This window comes from Mirounga leonina, unplaced genomic scaffold, assembly GCF_011800145.1.
Source record: "Mirounga leonina isolate KUSES-001 unplaced genomic scaffold, KU_Mleo_1.0 Mir_129, whole genome shotgun sequence".
Taxonomy (NCBI): Eukaryota; Metazoa; Chordata; class Mammalia; order Carnivora; family Phocidae; genus Mirounga; species Mirounga leonina.
Window position 1 is genome coordinate 7,492,729 of NW_023270323.1, and position 16,803 is coordinate 7,509,531.

Below are 16,803 nucleotides of genomic sequence, written 5' to 3' on the forward strand. Positions count from 1 at the left end.
ATGAAATGGTAATACTTAGAGTAAGAAATAAATGCCGCATGTGCTATACATGAGATCAGTTGCTTAAATTATCATTGATAATGATGTCATTATCTTAAATACAGTGTTTACCTTAAGCCCTTTTCGAATCTGCTATCTGCAGTAGATGTAAAAAGAGATCTTGTTAATACCGGTGTGCACAGCAATCATTGCTACCTCTGCTATTATCTCATATCGAGGTCTTCTACACATTCAGGACCAACAGGTGTTGAAGAACACAGCACCAACCACATGCTGACTTCAACTCCTTCTAAATAAAATCGTCACAGCACCTTGTTGGCAGACAAAATGTTTCATTGATGCCAAGACACTTGGAGGTGGATCCCCAAACCAAAGTTGAAGTCATAATGACTCAGCTTCTTAAAAGGTATTTTTTTTTAAGAAATTTAAAGTTGTTTTTAATTTTCAGGTTTTCAAGGCTTTTATTGGCTTTAGGATTTTCCTACAGTAGTTCAACATCTTGTCTTTTATGTGTAAATGAACCCAGAAATAGTTTCCCATGTTCTGTACCTGAATTCTATCTATACTTCCATGTTCTGTACCTCTACTCTTAAATTCAGTATTTTCCTATAAAATCCCTACTCTTGCAAATTATGAAAGACAATCCAAATCTATGTATCTTGTAGTTTTCTGGGGATCTGTTTAACTCAACCGTAGAGAAAGTGGATCTCTGAATTCAATTTTCCAAGATCACCTTTAACAAATGCTCAGTAAAACTTGTCCACTAAATATGTCAAAGGGACTCTGACTAGAGTAAGCAGATGGAGTATGGCCCAATCTCTGAAGGAAGGCTGAAATAAGCCTTTTAACAAAGAAAGTCTTCTATCAGTGCCACTTAGAGAACTCAAAAAATCTAAGGCACCAAACTATGCAACAATAAAGAAACTCAGTGAGATTTAAATTTATAAAATAAAATGGGTATGTGAGCTGGAGATGAGGTGGGAGGTATGATATGATTTTTAGCATGTATTAATGTAGACAAGTTCTATATTTTGTACATGTCTTCCTGAAATCATCTAGACAGTGTGTGAGAAGGATCTGGACAGTAATATGAAGCTAGTATGCAACATAAAAGTATTTGCTTATTGTTCCCATTAAAATCTTTTCCCCTGAGGTTTAATATGTCTGAGAGATACTGAATATCTTTGAACATAAATTAGACCAAATTTGTTTTGGCTTTAATTTATGTAAAAATAATTTTATTTATCAAAATATATAATTATCATTTTTCTTACTATTAAAGCATTCATCATATATTAGTAATATGGTCTGCAAAAGCCAAATAATAGGTATAATAATCATTTAAAATTTATCCTGACAGGCCTAAAGGAAAAAAGTTAACATAAAATAATACTTATATAGTATATTTGTCTAACATAATATAGAAAGCATTGTTTGGTATTTGTTAATTCAATTAAAATTTAACTGTCAGTATTTAGAATCAGGAATTTAATAAGCTATTTTTTTAAAGCCATAATTCTTTGATACTCTCAACCATTAAGATTGTAGGACTGTAAGTTAATTCAAATATGGTGACATTTAAGTGAATTTCCCAAATTTAGTGGAAATTAAAAGAGCAATGGAAAATATATTCAAATAAGTGCACTGATGAATATATATAAACATTTAAGGAAATCTATTTCCTTCTACATTCCCTCAAACCCAAACTCCTTACACCTGACCGAGAATTTGATAGAGCCTAAAAGTGATTAATGAAAGACTATCACACATCATTTTATTCAGTGCAGCTGATTAAAGATTTCTGAAAATTTTTGTCATTCCCCCTCAAGAGATAGTTTATTTTCCCTTCACTTGAGTCAAGGTTGGCCTTATGTACAGAAGAGTTAACATAGCAGTCTTTAGTCTATTATGGGATGAATTGTGTCCTCCCAAAATTCGTATGTTATTTTTTTCACATTTTTATTTATTTATTTGACAGAGAGAGAGAGAGAGAGCACAAGCAGCAGGAGTGGCAGGCAGAGGGAGAAGCAGGATCCTCACTGAGCGGGGAGACCGACTGACGTGGGGCTCGATTCCAGGACCCTGGGATCATGACCTGAGCTGAGGGCGGATGCTTAACCAACTGAGCCACTCAGGCGCCCCTCAAAATTCATGTTAATGTTCTAATTCCTGGTACCTCAGAATATAATCATATTTAGAAATAAGGTCTTTAAGGATGTGATTAAGTTAAAATGAGGCCATTTGGGTGAGACCTAATTCAATACGACTGGTATCCCCATAAGAAGAGGAAGAGATAACAGGGAAGTGCATCCACAGAGGAAAGGCCATGTGAAAACATAATGAGAAGGCCATCTGCAAACCAAGGAGAGAGTCTCACTGGAAACCAACACTACCAGTACCTTGAACTTAAAATTCTAGCCTTCAACAACATCCCAAAACTAAATAATCCAAATAAAAATGAGCAGAAGGCATGAACAGACATTTCTCCAAAGAAGACACGGATGGCCAAGAGATACATGAAAAGATGTTCATCACCACTTACCATCAGGTAAATCCAAATCAAAGCTATGATGAAATATTACCTCACACCTGTCAGAATGGCTAAAATCAATAATACAAGAAACAACAGGTGTTGATGAGGATGTGGAGATAAAGGAACCCTGTGTGCTGTGGGAGTGCTAACTGGTGGTGCAGCCACTCTGGAAAACAGTATTTCCTCAGTAAGTTAAAAAGAGAACTATCCTATGATCCAGCAGTCGCACTACTGGGTATTTACCCAAAGAATACAAAAACACTAATTCAAAAGGACACATGCACCTCTATGTTTATAGCAGCATTATTTACAAGAGCCAAGATATTGAAACAGCCCAAGTGTCCATCGACTGATGAATAGATAAAGAAGAGGTGGTACATATATATAATGGACTATTACTCAGCCATAACAAAAGATTGAAATCTTGCCATTTGCTATGACATAGATGGAGACAGGGAATATAATGCTAAGTGAAATAAGCCAGTCAGAGAAAGACAAATACCATATGATTTCACTTATATGTGGAATTTAAGAAGCAAAGCAAATGAGCAAGTGGAAAAAAAAAAAAAAAGAGAGAGAGAGAGAGAGACAAACCAAGAAATACACTCTTAACTATAGAGAACAAACCAATGGTTCCCAGCGGGGAGGTGGGTGGGAGGTTGGGTTAAATAGGTGATGAGGATTAAGGAGTTCCCTTGTTATGATGAGCATCTGTTGACATATGGAATTGTTGAATCACTATAATCTAACACTATGTTTACTAACAGGAATTAAAATAAAAACTTAAAAAGAAATAAAATTCTAGGGTGCCTGGGTGGCTCAGTCGTTAAGTGTCTGCCTTCAGCTCAGGTCATGGTCCCAGGGTCCTGGGATCGAGCCCCACATCGGGCTCCCTGCTCAGCGGGAAGCCTGCTTCTCCCTCTCCACTCCCCCTGCTTGTGTTCCGGCTCTCGCTGTCTCTCTCCCTGTCAAATAAATAAAATCTTAAAAGAAAAAAAAAAAAGAAAGAAAATTCTAGCCTTCAAAACCGTGAGAAAATACTTTCATTTTTTATTTATTTTTTATTTTCTTAGCCACCAAACTGTGGTACTTTGTTATGGCAACCCTAGATAACTAATATGCTATCCTTAGAAAGATTTGCTTTCAAGGTGGGCCATTGGTTGGCCATTGGTTACCTGCCTGGTAACCAGCGCCCTACACTCATATCAAACTCTCCATAAATAATAAGAGCAGCTGTTGTACACCTGAAACTAATATAGCATTGCACGTTGATTATACTTCAATAATAAAAAAAGTTACAGTAAGAGTGGCTCACTGTGCTAAGAAATTTGTATAAACAATATTGTTAATGCTGAACACCTGACTTTTTTCTAGGAGTTTGGAATTTCTGTCTGCTCTAGGTACAGGGTTCCTATGTGAATCTTTGGGTGCTGAGTTGCTAATGGACTTTACTGGGTAGAAGTATTACATACGCTGCTGGAAGAAGAGTATATGTGTTCTTTACGGCTACATACTGAATTCTGAGTCCTTCTAGCAAATATCTGAATGCTGAGGTAGTTTCAGGGACTACTAACACACTGTGTGACTGCTTAACCAATAAAAAGATGTGGAAGTGAAGCTGTATGTATCTGTCTTTTCCATGATTGGCCTGGCAGCTTCCACTTCTTGTAACATTCACTGTGGATGAAGCCAGATGTCATGTAACAAGCCTAACTACTCTAAAATACTGGGAACGGGGCGCCTGGGTGGCTCAGTCATTAAGCGTCTGCCTTCGGCTCGGGTCATGATCCCAGGATCCTGGGATCGAGCCCCGCATCGGGCTCCTTGCCCCGCGGGAGGCCTGCTTCTCCCTCTCCCACTCCCCCCTGCTTGTGTTCCCTCTCTTGCTGTGTCTCTGTCAAATAAATAAATAAAATCTTAAAAAAAAAAATATTGTGAGAAAATGCTGTTAGAAAACTCAAGCTAGTCCATAAGGAGTTATCCTGGGTATCTACTCCACTTGAGGCTTCAGATAACTCCATTCTTCACCCACTTATAAAACCCCAAATAAGAACTGTCTAGATAACTTTAGTCAACCTATAAATCATAAAGAACAATAAGAAATTATTGTTTGGGGTACCTGGGTGGCACAGTCGGTTAAGCAACCGACTCTTGGTTTTGGCTCAGGTCATGGGTGATCTCAGGGTCATGAGATCGAGCCCTACATAGGGCTCCATGCTCAGTGCAGAGCCTGCTTAAGATTTTCTTTCCCTCTCCCTCTGCCCCTCCTCGCTGTGCTCGCTCTCTCTCTAAAAAGTGAATAAATCTAAAAAAGGAAATTATTGTTTTAGGCTGCCAAGTTTTAAAATGGTTTATTACACAGAAACAATCATTCTATTTTTAATATACACATCATTGATAATAGGTCCTTCTTAAAGTTTGTTACCAATAGGAAAACATTTGGTGCCATTTTGTATTTAAAATTATTATCATATCATAAACACATTCCTTAAATGTATAATCACAGTGTGATAGCAAAAGAAATAAAAATAGGGGAATAGAGAGAACATTAGAATCAAGAATAGTCTTCAACACTGATCTTTTTAGATATCCCATATATGATCCATTAAAAATCCTGCAGATTCACATTTAAAATATGTCCAAAATGCCACCAATGCTCACCCTTCTCGACCTTTACCATTCCAGTTTAAGCTGCCATCATCTCTCACTTCTAGGGGCCTTGATGTCCTTCTTCTACCATGTCTCCAAAGTCAGAGTAATCGTTTTAAAATAAAGTCTACCTATGCTATTATTTTCCCCAAACACTCCCATCTCACGTGAACAACTCCCATCTCATGTAAAGCAACATCTCGAGTCTTTCTTTGGCCTACAAGGCCCTTTATGATCTGGTTTCTCTCTGACCTGCTCTCTTATTACTTGCCCCCTCCTTCACTCTGCTCCAGCCACAGGGCACTCAGTTGATCCTGAAAATGCCAAGTGCTCCACCTCATCGTTTTTGTACTTTTTCTCAAGCCTCTTCCCATAGATGAATGGCTTACTGCCTTCCTTCATTATAACCTCTGCTAAAATATCCCTTAGTGAGACTGGCTTTCTTTGGCCATCCGTTTGAAACAATATCATACTTTAGAGTCACTTTCTGTCTTCCAAACCCTGCTTCATTTTACATCATATTTATCATTCCTATCTGATGTGTTATGTATTTATTTATTTATTCTCTATCTCTTCTTACTAGAACCCAAATACCATGAAGGCAAGAATTTAGTCTGGGTTGTTTACACTGAAACACCAGTACCTAGAATATTATCAAGCACAACTCAATAAATCGATTCACTAAGAAATGAATGAACGAATGAATGAAAGAACAAATGAATGAATGAGTAGATGACAGTACAAAAAATTACCAGAAATGCAGAATATATCATTTGGGATTATTTTTGGGACATGAAAAAGGTGATTTCCAGTAATAAGAGAGACCATTAAATTCACTGAATGAGAAACAACAGCAATAAACACTCACACACACAAAATCCCAACTCTATGCAAGATATACAACAAATGATGTTGTGGAGGTCATGCCACTATCTAACTCCTCTCTCCCGGAGTCTCCAACTGTGCTCTTTTCTATTATATTGTCAGACAAAATAAACTGATACTACTTAGTATACTGACATTATAACACACAAAGAATAAAGTTTCAACAGTGCTTTGTTTACAATGTGTTTTTTTCCAGTATCTAATGTGATTGAACAATATTCCTTCAGTGGAGCTTGCATTTAGGAGGTTATCAGGTTAATTCCTGGGGAAAGGTTTGGGAAATTAAAGAAAATATACTACAGTGTATTCCTGGTAAAAAGATGCCGTATGTCCTTATGCTTGCAGGTCTATTAATTATGTATTTCTTTTTTCTAAGTAATGTTTTCTTATATTCACCAGTTTTCCCTTAAGACAGATTCAATGTATTTACTCCTTCTCCCTCATAATTAATGAACATTTCCATTAATTATTTTTCATACAAGGAATCTGATATATGAGTTTATCTGAATACTCGAGGGCAGGAAATAAACAGCATGCCTTCTAGAAATGAATATTAAATACTATTCTTCAGCAAAGTAAAGATTTAAAGTGCATTACTACTTTCACATTTGGAAATAAAGTGCAAGGGATTAACTGGAAATAATTCTGCTTCATGTTATTTATCATACAGAACCTCTTGCCTTAAACTTAGATACCTGTTCTACAAAACATAATAGTTAATACATATACTGATATTATGTGCTATTTGAAGCACTTTCTATCTGTTAACTTGTTTAATGATATAAAAACCCAATGAAGAAGAATTTGCTGCTGTTCCCATTTTATAGATGGGAAAATTAAGACACCAAGTAACAGGTCAAGGTCATACAGATAGAAAGTGTCAGAATTGAGATTTGTCCCAGAAGTCTCCTAACTAGGCTAAGATTGCTTCTAATACTCTGAACTCTTCTGCTTTCTTAAAAATAAATATTGTTCTTAAAGTAGAAATTAGTGATTGTTATAGAAACTATAGACAAATTTAAAGTATGATTCAACCAAATAGTTAATGGTTGATAGGTGTGTATTTTCTGGGATTACTATTTTTTTTTCTATACACTATTTACTTTATATAAGTGAGAGCAAACTATGTTTGTTACTAAGTCCTAAACTTAGGCTCTGTGGTCAAGTGGAATTAGCATCATTTCTTACCCTAATATTTCAGGAGTGCATGACAAGATGAATTTTTTTGAGACATTATTTATTTCCACCTCCTTGTCCCTTGCTTTAGTAAAGTGGCTCTGTGCTTCTTAAAGTGATGTTTCTTTCAGGTAAGAAAAATCTTACATCACAATTCCTTTCCTCTATTCTGCTTCTAAAAAGTATGTTGAGAAGATTTTTTTTCCCAGGCTCTGGTTGATTAAAGGAGAGAGGAATAATCTCCAAGGGAAATTTTTTTAAAAAGGGAACTTCTTTAGTCTAGACTAAAGGGTGATTTCTGGGGATGAGAAAAAGGAGTCTAAGAACTTTGAATTTCACAAGGAGAGGAGACTCCAGAAATATCCCAGAACCACTCTTGGTCCACTCCTGGGAAAGGTGGCTGGGTCTCCGACAGGGTGGCTCTATTGTGGATTCTAGGCACTAGATGCCCAGTCTCATTAGACACTCCACAAACCCAAGTATCACAGAAAAGCAGCAGTCAATGGGCCAGGAAGGGCAATGAGAAGACTATATTTTTGTTTAAAATCAAATTTTGAAAATTGGTGAATGAAGCATATTCTTTAATGCCTTGGTGTACTCTTGAAGCAGAGTGTAAAGAAAAATAGAGTTGAATTCATTTCCATCCATTGAATTTATCACAGAATAAGGATAAAGGGGCAAGGTTGGAATAATACCTTTTATTAACATATCTAATCAAAGAAAAGATGATTTTTTGGAGAAAACGAGACTAAAACCTAGAGATCATGCTTCAGTGAAATACAAATAAATTTTAAAATAGGGGATAAATATGGTTAACAAAAAGAACATGGTCCATAATAAAGTGTACTGTTATGGAGGGGTCAAGAACAATAAGCGAGCTTCAGCTTCAGGACTGTTAGTTCCAGGAATGGACTGAGGCTGCTAATAACTATGTGTATACAAATAAATTAAAAGGATCATCTTATTAAAGAACAGTAATTTTGGTGACCCCAAGGCGTTAGGTGTGAAATATCTATCTGACTGAACCTAACAAAGGAAGAGAGGAGGCAGGTTAGATTGGAAGTGATTAGGTTGATAGAAATCAAGGAGAATGGCAGGGAAGAAAAAGAATAGGGTGGGATGGACACATCAGAGTTAACAACTTGGTTCAGTGTTATTTTATAAAAAGAAACATAAACATTGTAATTAACATTTAAGTGGTCTATTCTTTCTCTCTCTCCCCCTCTCTCTCTTTTTTCTAACTCACAGATAACTGATCTTGAAATTTTATGATTCTATTATGGTTATCTGATAAAATATTATTCCCACCCATGCAAAATTAGTTATACCTTGCCCTTCTGTAATGATATTGTGATAGAGAATAGACCACTTGTGTAAGTCACCCTGAATGCTTTATTAAAAAATAGAGATTATACATTTGCTTTTTGTTTCCAAATACATGTCCATAAAATTGTCTGCCCAATTATGGGAACTTGGAATCCTAGAAGCTTCTCAGCACCAAGAGTGCGACTGGGAAGTCTGTGAGTTTGTGGTAGTATATGTAGAGAATTGTGCACCATACATCTTTCTCTATGAAGGGATACACTCAAATGCTTTCATGGTTGGCATGCTTACAATACAGAATGATGAGAACAGTGGTGAATAAGGAGCTTTACTCCTTGTTTACAAAAAAAGCTCCTCATTTACAAAGGCAGAAGCTTTACTTCATAATTTCAAACTTTAATTTTTGACACTATTAAATACTAGTGGGATGTTTTTATATATGATAAAAAATATGAAAAATATATAAATAATATTTCTTTCACAAAAAAAGTAAATCAAGAGGCACTAGAACTACACTGGCTACCACTACTATTATATATTATAAGTGCTTAGAAGTTTTAATTGCTTATAAAACCACTTACATACATTAACATGGGAACAATATTGATCTCTTAGAAGCAGTGACAGAAACTAACTAAAATAATTATATTTATATTAGCTTTGTGTCAGCACATTTTGGAATATATCTGACCTTTTCTTTTACTTCCATTAAAAAATACATTAATTTTCAAGGAGTATAGTCATTTTCAAGATATTAAAAAGAGAAAATGGTTTTTAGTAATGCTTTGAGAATTCAATTAAAATCTTGTTAAAGATATGATTCTTCTGTAAATTTTGTCCCATATACCATAAGATGGAAACACTGAGTAACACTAAACTTTGAAATGTTAGTATTTTCTTTTTTGTTGTAGAATAATAGACTTCTCAATAAATAATGTAATCAGAATACTATTCAGTATTTAACAATTCTCTGATATAAAATAACCTTTTAACAATTATTATTGTCTATCATTTTTTAAAGATTATTTATTTGAGAGAGAGGGAGAGAGAGAGCACGTGACAGGGGAGGGGTCGACGGAGAGGGAGAGAGAATCTCCAGCAGACTCCCTGCCGAGCGTGGAGCTCCATGCGGGACTCAATCTCATGACCCTGAGTTCATGACCTGAGCTGAAATCAAGAGTCAGTTGCTTGACTGACTGAGCCACTCAAGTGCCCCTTGTCTATCATTAAACAACAAAGCATCTATTATTAGAAAACTAAAGACACACAATGAAATTCATAACTTTCTATTATTCTCATTTTAACAATACAGCAAATATTGAGTATTTAGAAATCAATACCAGCCACTGTACTAGGTTTAAGCAGTATGAAGTTGAGTAGGTTATGCTCTTCATATGAAAAGGAAAAAAACCCCACAGTAATAAACAACTTTATGATAAAATCCAAAAATCATGAAAATCATAATGAATCCCAAAATGCACATCTACCTGTCTTTAAACCAAATTAAACTGAAACTATTGCATGTAAGTTAAGTGTATCATCCCAACTTTCCAAGTATTTTTTCCCCATGATCTTAAGGATTGCCTTTATTTATAATAATTTCAATGAAATTCAAACATCCCTGGTACAGATGTAAAACAGCTCATCTACAAGCTTTGGTTTAAAGAGATACATCTAATCTTAAACAGTAAAAACGAGAAAATCACTTCTTACTTGTAATGCATATAGTCTCCCAAACTGAAGAATTCTACAAACCATACTCCTTAATTACTTATCTATGTATTTTCTTAAATATTTTTAAAATATAATGGGTTTGGAGGAATGATTCTGTATTTCAAATTTTTATTTTGATCATTACTTTGTAAAGGTCTCATAATTAATTAATTATGAGCTAGAGTCATCAATGAAAACTTAACCAGCTGATGAAAATGTAATCACTTGATGAGGGCTAAATAATTCATCCTAAATTTATTACTTAAATTAAGATAAACAAAAGATTCAAAACCTCTAATTCATGTGACATCAAACTATTACAAAGAAATCACTGTTACTTATACACATGGCAAATGATGTAGTCTATAAAGTATTAACTTCTATTTTAAACTGTACTTTCATTTACCAACCAGAATGACAACGAAACAACAAAGATTTTACCATCTGAAATTAGATCCTTACATGTTAAAGCAGTTCACCTTACCATCTACACCATGCAATATTTTACTACAGTAAAGTAAGTATCCTAAGAGTATCACAAATAACTATTTTTTTGTTTTTTTTTTACCTTGAAGGGCAATGGCTCTTCAGTAAGAGGACTAACAGGAAGTGAAGTGATGCTACTTGCTGGGCTCATATCTGCACTCTGCAAGAAGACACAATTGGATTAAAGAGATACATTTTGGTAGTTATGTTTATTATTCCTAATCTAGAATCAAATCCTTCTTCTTAACAGAAAAACAAATAAGTGAAATATGGGTGTAGAAAAATTCACATTATATTAATATACTGAATCATTCCTTATTTAGAAATAGTTATCTTAGGGACGCCCAGGTGGCTCAGTCGTTAAGCCTCTGCCTTTGGCTCAGGTCAGGATCCAGGGGTCCTGGGATCCAGCCCCGCATCGGGCTCCCTGCTCGGCAGGAAGCCTGCTTCTCCCTCTCCCACTCCCTCTGCTTGTGTTCCCTCTCTCGCTGTCTCTCTCTCTCTGTCAAATAAATAAAATCTTAAAAAAAAATAGTTATCTGAAAAATTAGCCTAATTATCACCTCTTAATGTACATTTTAAGTGCATTTTATTAAATACCATGATCATCTTTGTGCCAGGACAGTATTTAAAATTCTTTTTGCTTACTTTAGATTTTTGCTCCCCTTTTTTTGAAAGTTATACAGTATCTGTGATGATTCAGGATGCTGTTATTTCAATAACAGCATCTTTCAGGCTGATTTTAAAACATATATTTAAAGTATTATTCATGTTTATCTAGTGAAGATTGATTGATTGATTGATTTTAAGGATTTTTACTCATTTATTTGACAGAGAGAGACACAGCGAGAGAGGGAACACAAGCAGGGGGAGTGGGAGAAGGAGAAGCAGGCTTCCTGCCGAGCAGGGAGCCCAATGCAGGGCTCAATCCCAGGATCCTGGGATCATGACCTGAGCTGAAGGCAGATGCTTAACAACTGAGCCACCCAGGAGCCCCTTAATGAAGATTTAAATAATTGTATCCAGTTTTTATTCATTATGAAAACTATGTCATCAATATATAATTGCAAAATGAAGAAATACTAAATTTTTAAATTGCCGTATTCATAACCCCTGACATTTTATAATCTTTCTTACATTCTGCTAGACAAAACGAAAAGAAATGTAAGAACAAAGGATTTACGCAAAAAGAGAATTACAGGAATGTTGCTAATGCTGTTCTAGTCCAGTAAAAACACAATCAATTAAAACTTCTTAAATAAGAGATTAGCCTTAAAAAAAAGAAGTATGGGTTAGAAGCTTACCATTGTTTTTTTCTAAAAGCAAGAAAAAAATACTGATAATAGGTAGCAACAGAAGTTATGTTACTATATCCTTAACTCACTCTGTCAGAATAATTCTCCTTCTTAAGTAGATAAGCAAATAAAACACTGGAAAGAATGAACAGCAACATATTCCAGCTTGTTTACCAACTGCATGCACTCAAATGCAGAAAATTTTGCAATGAAGATTAAAACAAAAGAATGGATTAATTTTGATTGTGAAAGGGGAATAAGTAGACAAGTTTGGCCGATTTAAGTGCCAAAAAAGAACACATTCAAAGAATAGATGCTACAACTGTTAGAATTCTTAAGAGTCTCTTTCCATTCATTTGATTTCAGTTCATTTGATTTAGGTGTACCATAAATTGGACACATTTTAAATATCCTTAAAGTGGGATTATTTCTGACTCTATTTCAGCAACAATGAATAAGAACTATAAACATAGTTTATACTCAGGATAATTTTTATATAACATCTACTGCATCTACTTCAGAAATTGATCTAAGACTGCACATTGACTTAAATTGTCTAAAGGAGGAAATTAGGTAAAAACTGAACAATAATCTACTGAAGGAAGCAGAAAAATACACACACTAGATAATTGAGGTGAATTAGCTACTGACTTAATTTCTAAATTTATTCAGAACTTCTTGTCCATTATTTGATCAAAATCAGGAAATATTCTGAACTGCTGACTTTCACTATCTGATTATATGATATAATAGAGAAACAAAGGTTTTCTTAGGAATGAATTTACCACAGGATTCTAAAATTTAGAAAATGTGGGAAACTTTTTTTTCCAGACTAGAAAAACAAGACTCCTGAGCTGTTTTTCTTATTGGATTTCTCATGAGAAATTAAGCAAGTAATAGAACACAGTTCATATATAGTTGAATTATCTGGTATTTTCCTGAAGAATTGATATTCTGCATAGCATATTAAAGTATCATGCCCTTAAAAATCATATATTCAGAAGAAAGAGATGACATTCAGTTGTAAAAATTTAAAAGCCTGTATCATATTCTCGCAGATGAAGATTTTTGAACTTCCATAAGAACATGAACCAAAATCAAGCTTCATGGTTAACTTCTTTTAGTGTTGAGGTCTCCCACAACTTCCCAGAAATAAATGTGTCATTCTAAGCACTGTTAGAAAGCAGACTCCAAAATTTGCATCATCTAACCTTGATTCTTTGAATGTCATTCTTAGAGAAAACTGTGTTCCAGCTTTACCTTTCAAATCCATCTTGTAGTATGACACTTTAATTCTATTGTTCTTAGGGAATCTTGAGAAAAATGATTTAAAAAAACAAATCAATAATGCAATATATGTTAAGAAAAAAAAAAAGAAGAAGATAGCAGGAGGGGAAGAATGAAGCGGGGGAAATCGGAGGGGGAGACGGACCATGAGAGACGATGGACTCTGAAAAACAAACTGAGGGTTCTGGAGGGGAGGGGGGTGGGAGGATGGGTTAGCCTGGTGATGGGTATTAAAGAGGGCATATTCTGCATGGACACTGGGTGTTATGCACAAACAATGAATCATGGAACACTACATCAAAAACTAATGATGTAATGTATGGTGATTAACATAACAATAAAAAACAAATCAATCTTATATGACATCTGATATACTGCACTTAATTATCAAGTTGAAAAATACAAAGCAAAAAGAGAAAAATTGTATCTTCATTTTTAGCTTATTGTTTTTCCATTTGCATTTCAGTGATCTGTAATTTAGGTGCCATTCCAATTTGCTTACACTTTTAGATATTTGATACTATAGTAAACCCTTCAGATATAAATCTTATCCATACTTCATACTTTAATTAGCTTACCCTTTCATTTAATGATAGCAATTCCAATGCAATTGCATATCTAAATACAAAATAACAAAGTACTTCATAAGTTACATTTGAAGTTTTTCAAAGCTAGCAGTGTATGTTCTTTCACAATTTTCTTCAAAAAATATTTTGTTAGAATTATGGCTTCATCTGCTTTTGAAAGATTTCAGATACTTTGGAAATGGCCAGTTCTCAATAATGTGAAAGTGGCTGTCTTTGGAATATAGAATTATTCTGTAAAATAAGCAAATCATCTCAACAAAAGGAACCTCCTTAATTCTTATGTAACATACTTAATGTATGAGGTACATTAAGTATGTTACATAAGAGCTTACCGTTAAGTGTGACCTTAAAGTTTAATAATAAAATTTAGACAAATATTTACTTTTGAGCCTATCAGAAATATTCTAGTGAATATCACCTTCTTCTCATGCATATTTTTCTCCAAAATTCTTTCTACTCATCTCAGTTTGAAGAAACTATTCACTTTGTTGTTGCTGTTTCCATTATATAATTCCCCTAAATTTACAAACTACCTCATCCCTCACCTCCAACCCATCTTCTTTAAATCAACTCTATTGAAGTATAACATACTATACTAAAATGCAACTTTTAAAAGTATGTGGTTAGATGACTTTAACAAATGTATACACATGTGTAACTACCACCAAAATCAAGATATAGAACATTTTCATCACCTCAAAATGTTCCTCATGCTCCTTTGCATTCAAATGCCACCCCCTTCCTGGTTCCAGGCAACAATGATATGCTGTATCACTATAGGTTAGTTTTGCCTTCCCTAGAATTTCACATAAATGGAAATGTACAATAGGAACTCTTTTGTACCCAGCTTCCCTCATTCAGCAAAATTCTTTTGAAATTCATCATGTCATGCTGTTGTATATTTCAGGATACACCCTTTTAAATGTAGTGTAATATTTAATGGCAAACCACAATTTGTTTATCTAATCACCTGTTGATAGAGTTTGTGTTGCTTCCAGTCTGGGACTATTACGAAGAAAGCCATGATAAACGTTTGTGTACATATCTTTTTGTGGACATATGTTTTCATTTTTCTTTTCTTTTTCTTTCTTTCTTTCTTTTTTTTTTTTTTTTGATTTATCTGAGAGAGAGAGAGAGCACAAGCAGAGGGGGGGCAGAGGGAGAAGGAGAGAGAGAATCCTTAAGCAGACTCCCCACTGAGCATGGAGCCCCATGCACAGCTTGATCCCAGGACCCTGCGACCATGACCTGAGCTGAAATCAAGAGCTGGATGCTCAACTGACTGAGCCACCCACCGCTGTTCTCATTTTTCTTGGATAAATATCTAACAGTGAAATTACTTGGGGCCTATGGTAAATTTATATCCATTGTTATGCCAGCTTCATAACAAACCGACAAAATGACAAAGGGATTGTAATATATTGCACTTCAATTTGTATTGTATCTCACTAATATTGGCATTATCCTTTTTTTCTTTCCTTTAATTTTAGCCATTCCAGGGACCTGTAATGGTAGCTCATTGTGGTTTTAACTTTCATTTCCATAGATAACTAATGATGTTGAGCATCTTTTCATCAATTTTTTTCTGTTGACCATTAGTATATCTTGTATTGTGAAGAGTCTGTTAAAATATTTTGCCTATTTTTCTTTTTGATTGGGTTATTTGGATATAAATCCTTTGTCACATATGTTTATTATAAATATTTTCACCCAGTTTCTGGCTTATTTCTTTGTTTCCTTAATACTGTCTTCAAAAGAACAAAGCTTTCCACCTTTTTTTTGTGTGTGTGTGGTTTATACTTTTGTTGATTCACCTAAGAAATCTTGTCCTACCTCAAGTTCACAAAGATTTTTTACTTATGTTTTCTGCTACCAACCTTTCTGTTCATACATCATGGCCAAAAAAACAGCATAGTTAGGATTCTATTCTTTGAAAATGCTTTTGCAAATTTTCGATATATAACACACATTAAATAACACTAATATTTGTATTGTACACAATCCAGCACAAGATTTTCACAAAGATTAATTTGTATTTTAGCAAGTTACCTCAGACACTTTAGCCAGTCTCACTCATTTGATGGGAATCTGACAGTTACCATGATTTAACATACTTTAATTACAATAAAAATGTGGAGATATTATCTGCTGTGGGTTTGTCAAAGGAGGAAAGGAAATCTTTGCTAAAATACTGAAAATTTTAAATTAATATAAAAGACTCTCATCAGAGTGGTGATTATGGAACTTCCTGGGCAGATTAATGGAAGGAGAGAGAAATAAAGTTTTAGGTGGGAAAGAAAATAGAAATGGCAAGAAAAGCAATGTGTTTATCATCTCTTTCTGTTGACTCATCTTTGAGGAAAAAAAGAGGACACAAGTGGGAATAGAAATAGCCATTTTAAATAAAATTCTAAGAGATAAGATGAGGAATGTTCCCCTCTTTTTCAAATTCCTCAATGGAATAAAAAATGATTTAAGTACATAGAGAAGTTCTGCAAATACCATGCCACTGTGGCATATTAAGAGCTGCCACACAAGAGGAAAAAAGTGGCGGAGGCTGAATAGAACTTTCCTTGCTTCCTATGAGATGACTCCTAAAAATATATATGAATTATCAAGGATAACTTATCAGGAGGTTGGAAATAGCAAATAAATGACCTCAATTCAATCTTCAGACTTGAGTATCTGGTACCAACTCTGACTACTAACTTAGTATCTACTTTGACTATTAACACTGATTGCAGAATTACTAGAAGTTATTATTGATGAAAAAATAAATATACAAAAATAAGTATATAAATTATACTAAAACAGCATTTCTATTAAAAAAATCCAGAAACAGTAGGTGTTCTTTCCCAAATATATAATG

The 16,803-nt window shown here is 34.5% G+C and overlaps 1 protein-coding gene across 2 annotated transcripts in view; it reads right to left on the bottom strand.

Moving 5' to 3' along the window:
* Positions 1–16,803, bottom strand: part of CCSER1 (coiled-coil serine rich protein 1) — a 1,210,854-nt gene that overhangs the window by 790,692 nt on the left and 403,359 nt on the right. For both annotated transcript variants that reach the window (XM_035004506.1, XM_035004507.1), the window contains exon 7: positions 10,848–10,925. In XM_035004506.1, coding sequence (XP_034860397.1) covers positions 10,848–10,925 — 78 coding nt within the window. The remainder of the gene's footprint in view (positions 1–10,847; positions 10,926–16,803) is intronic.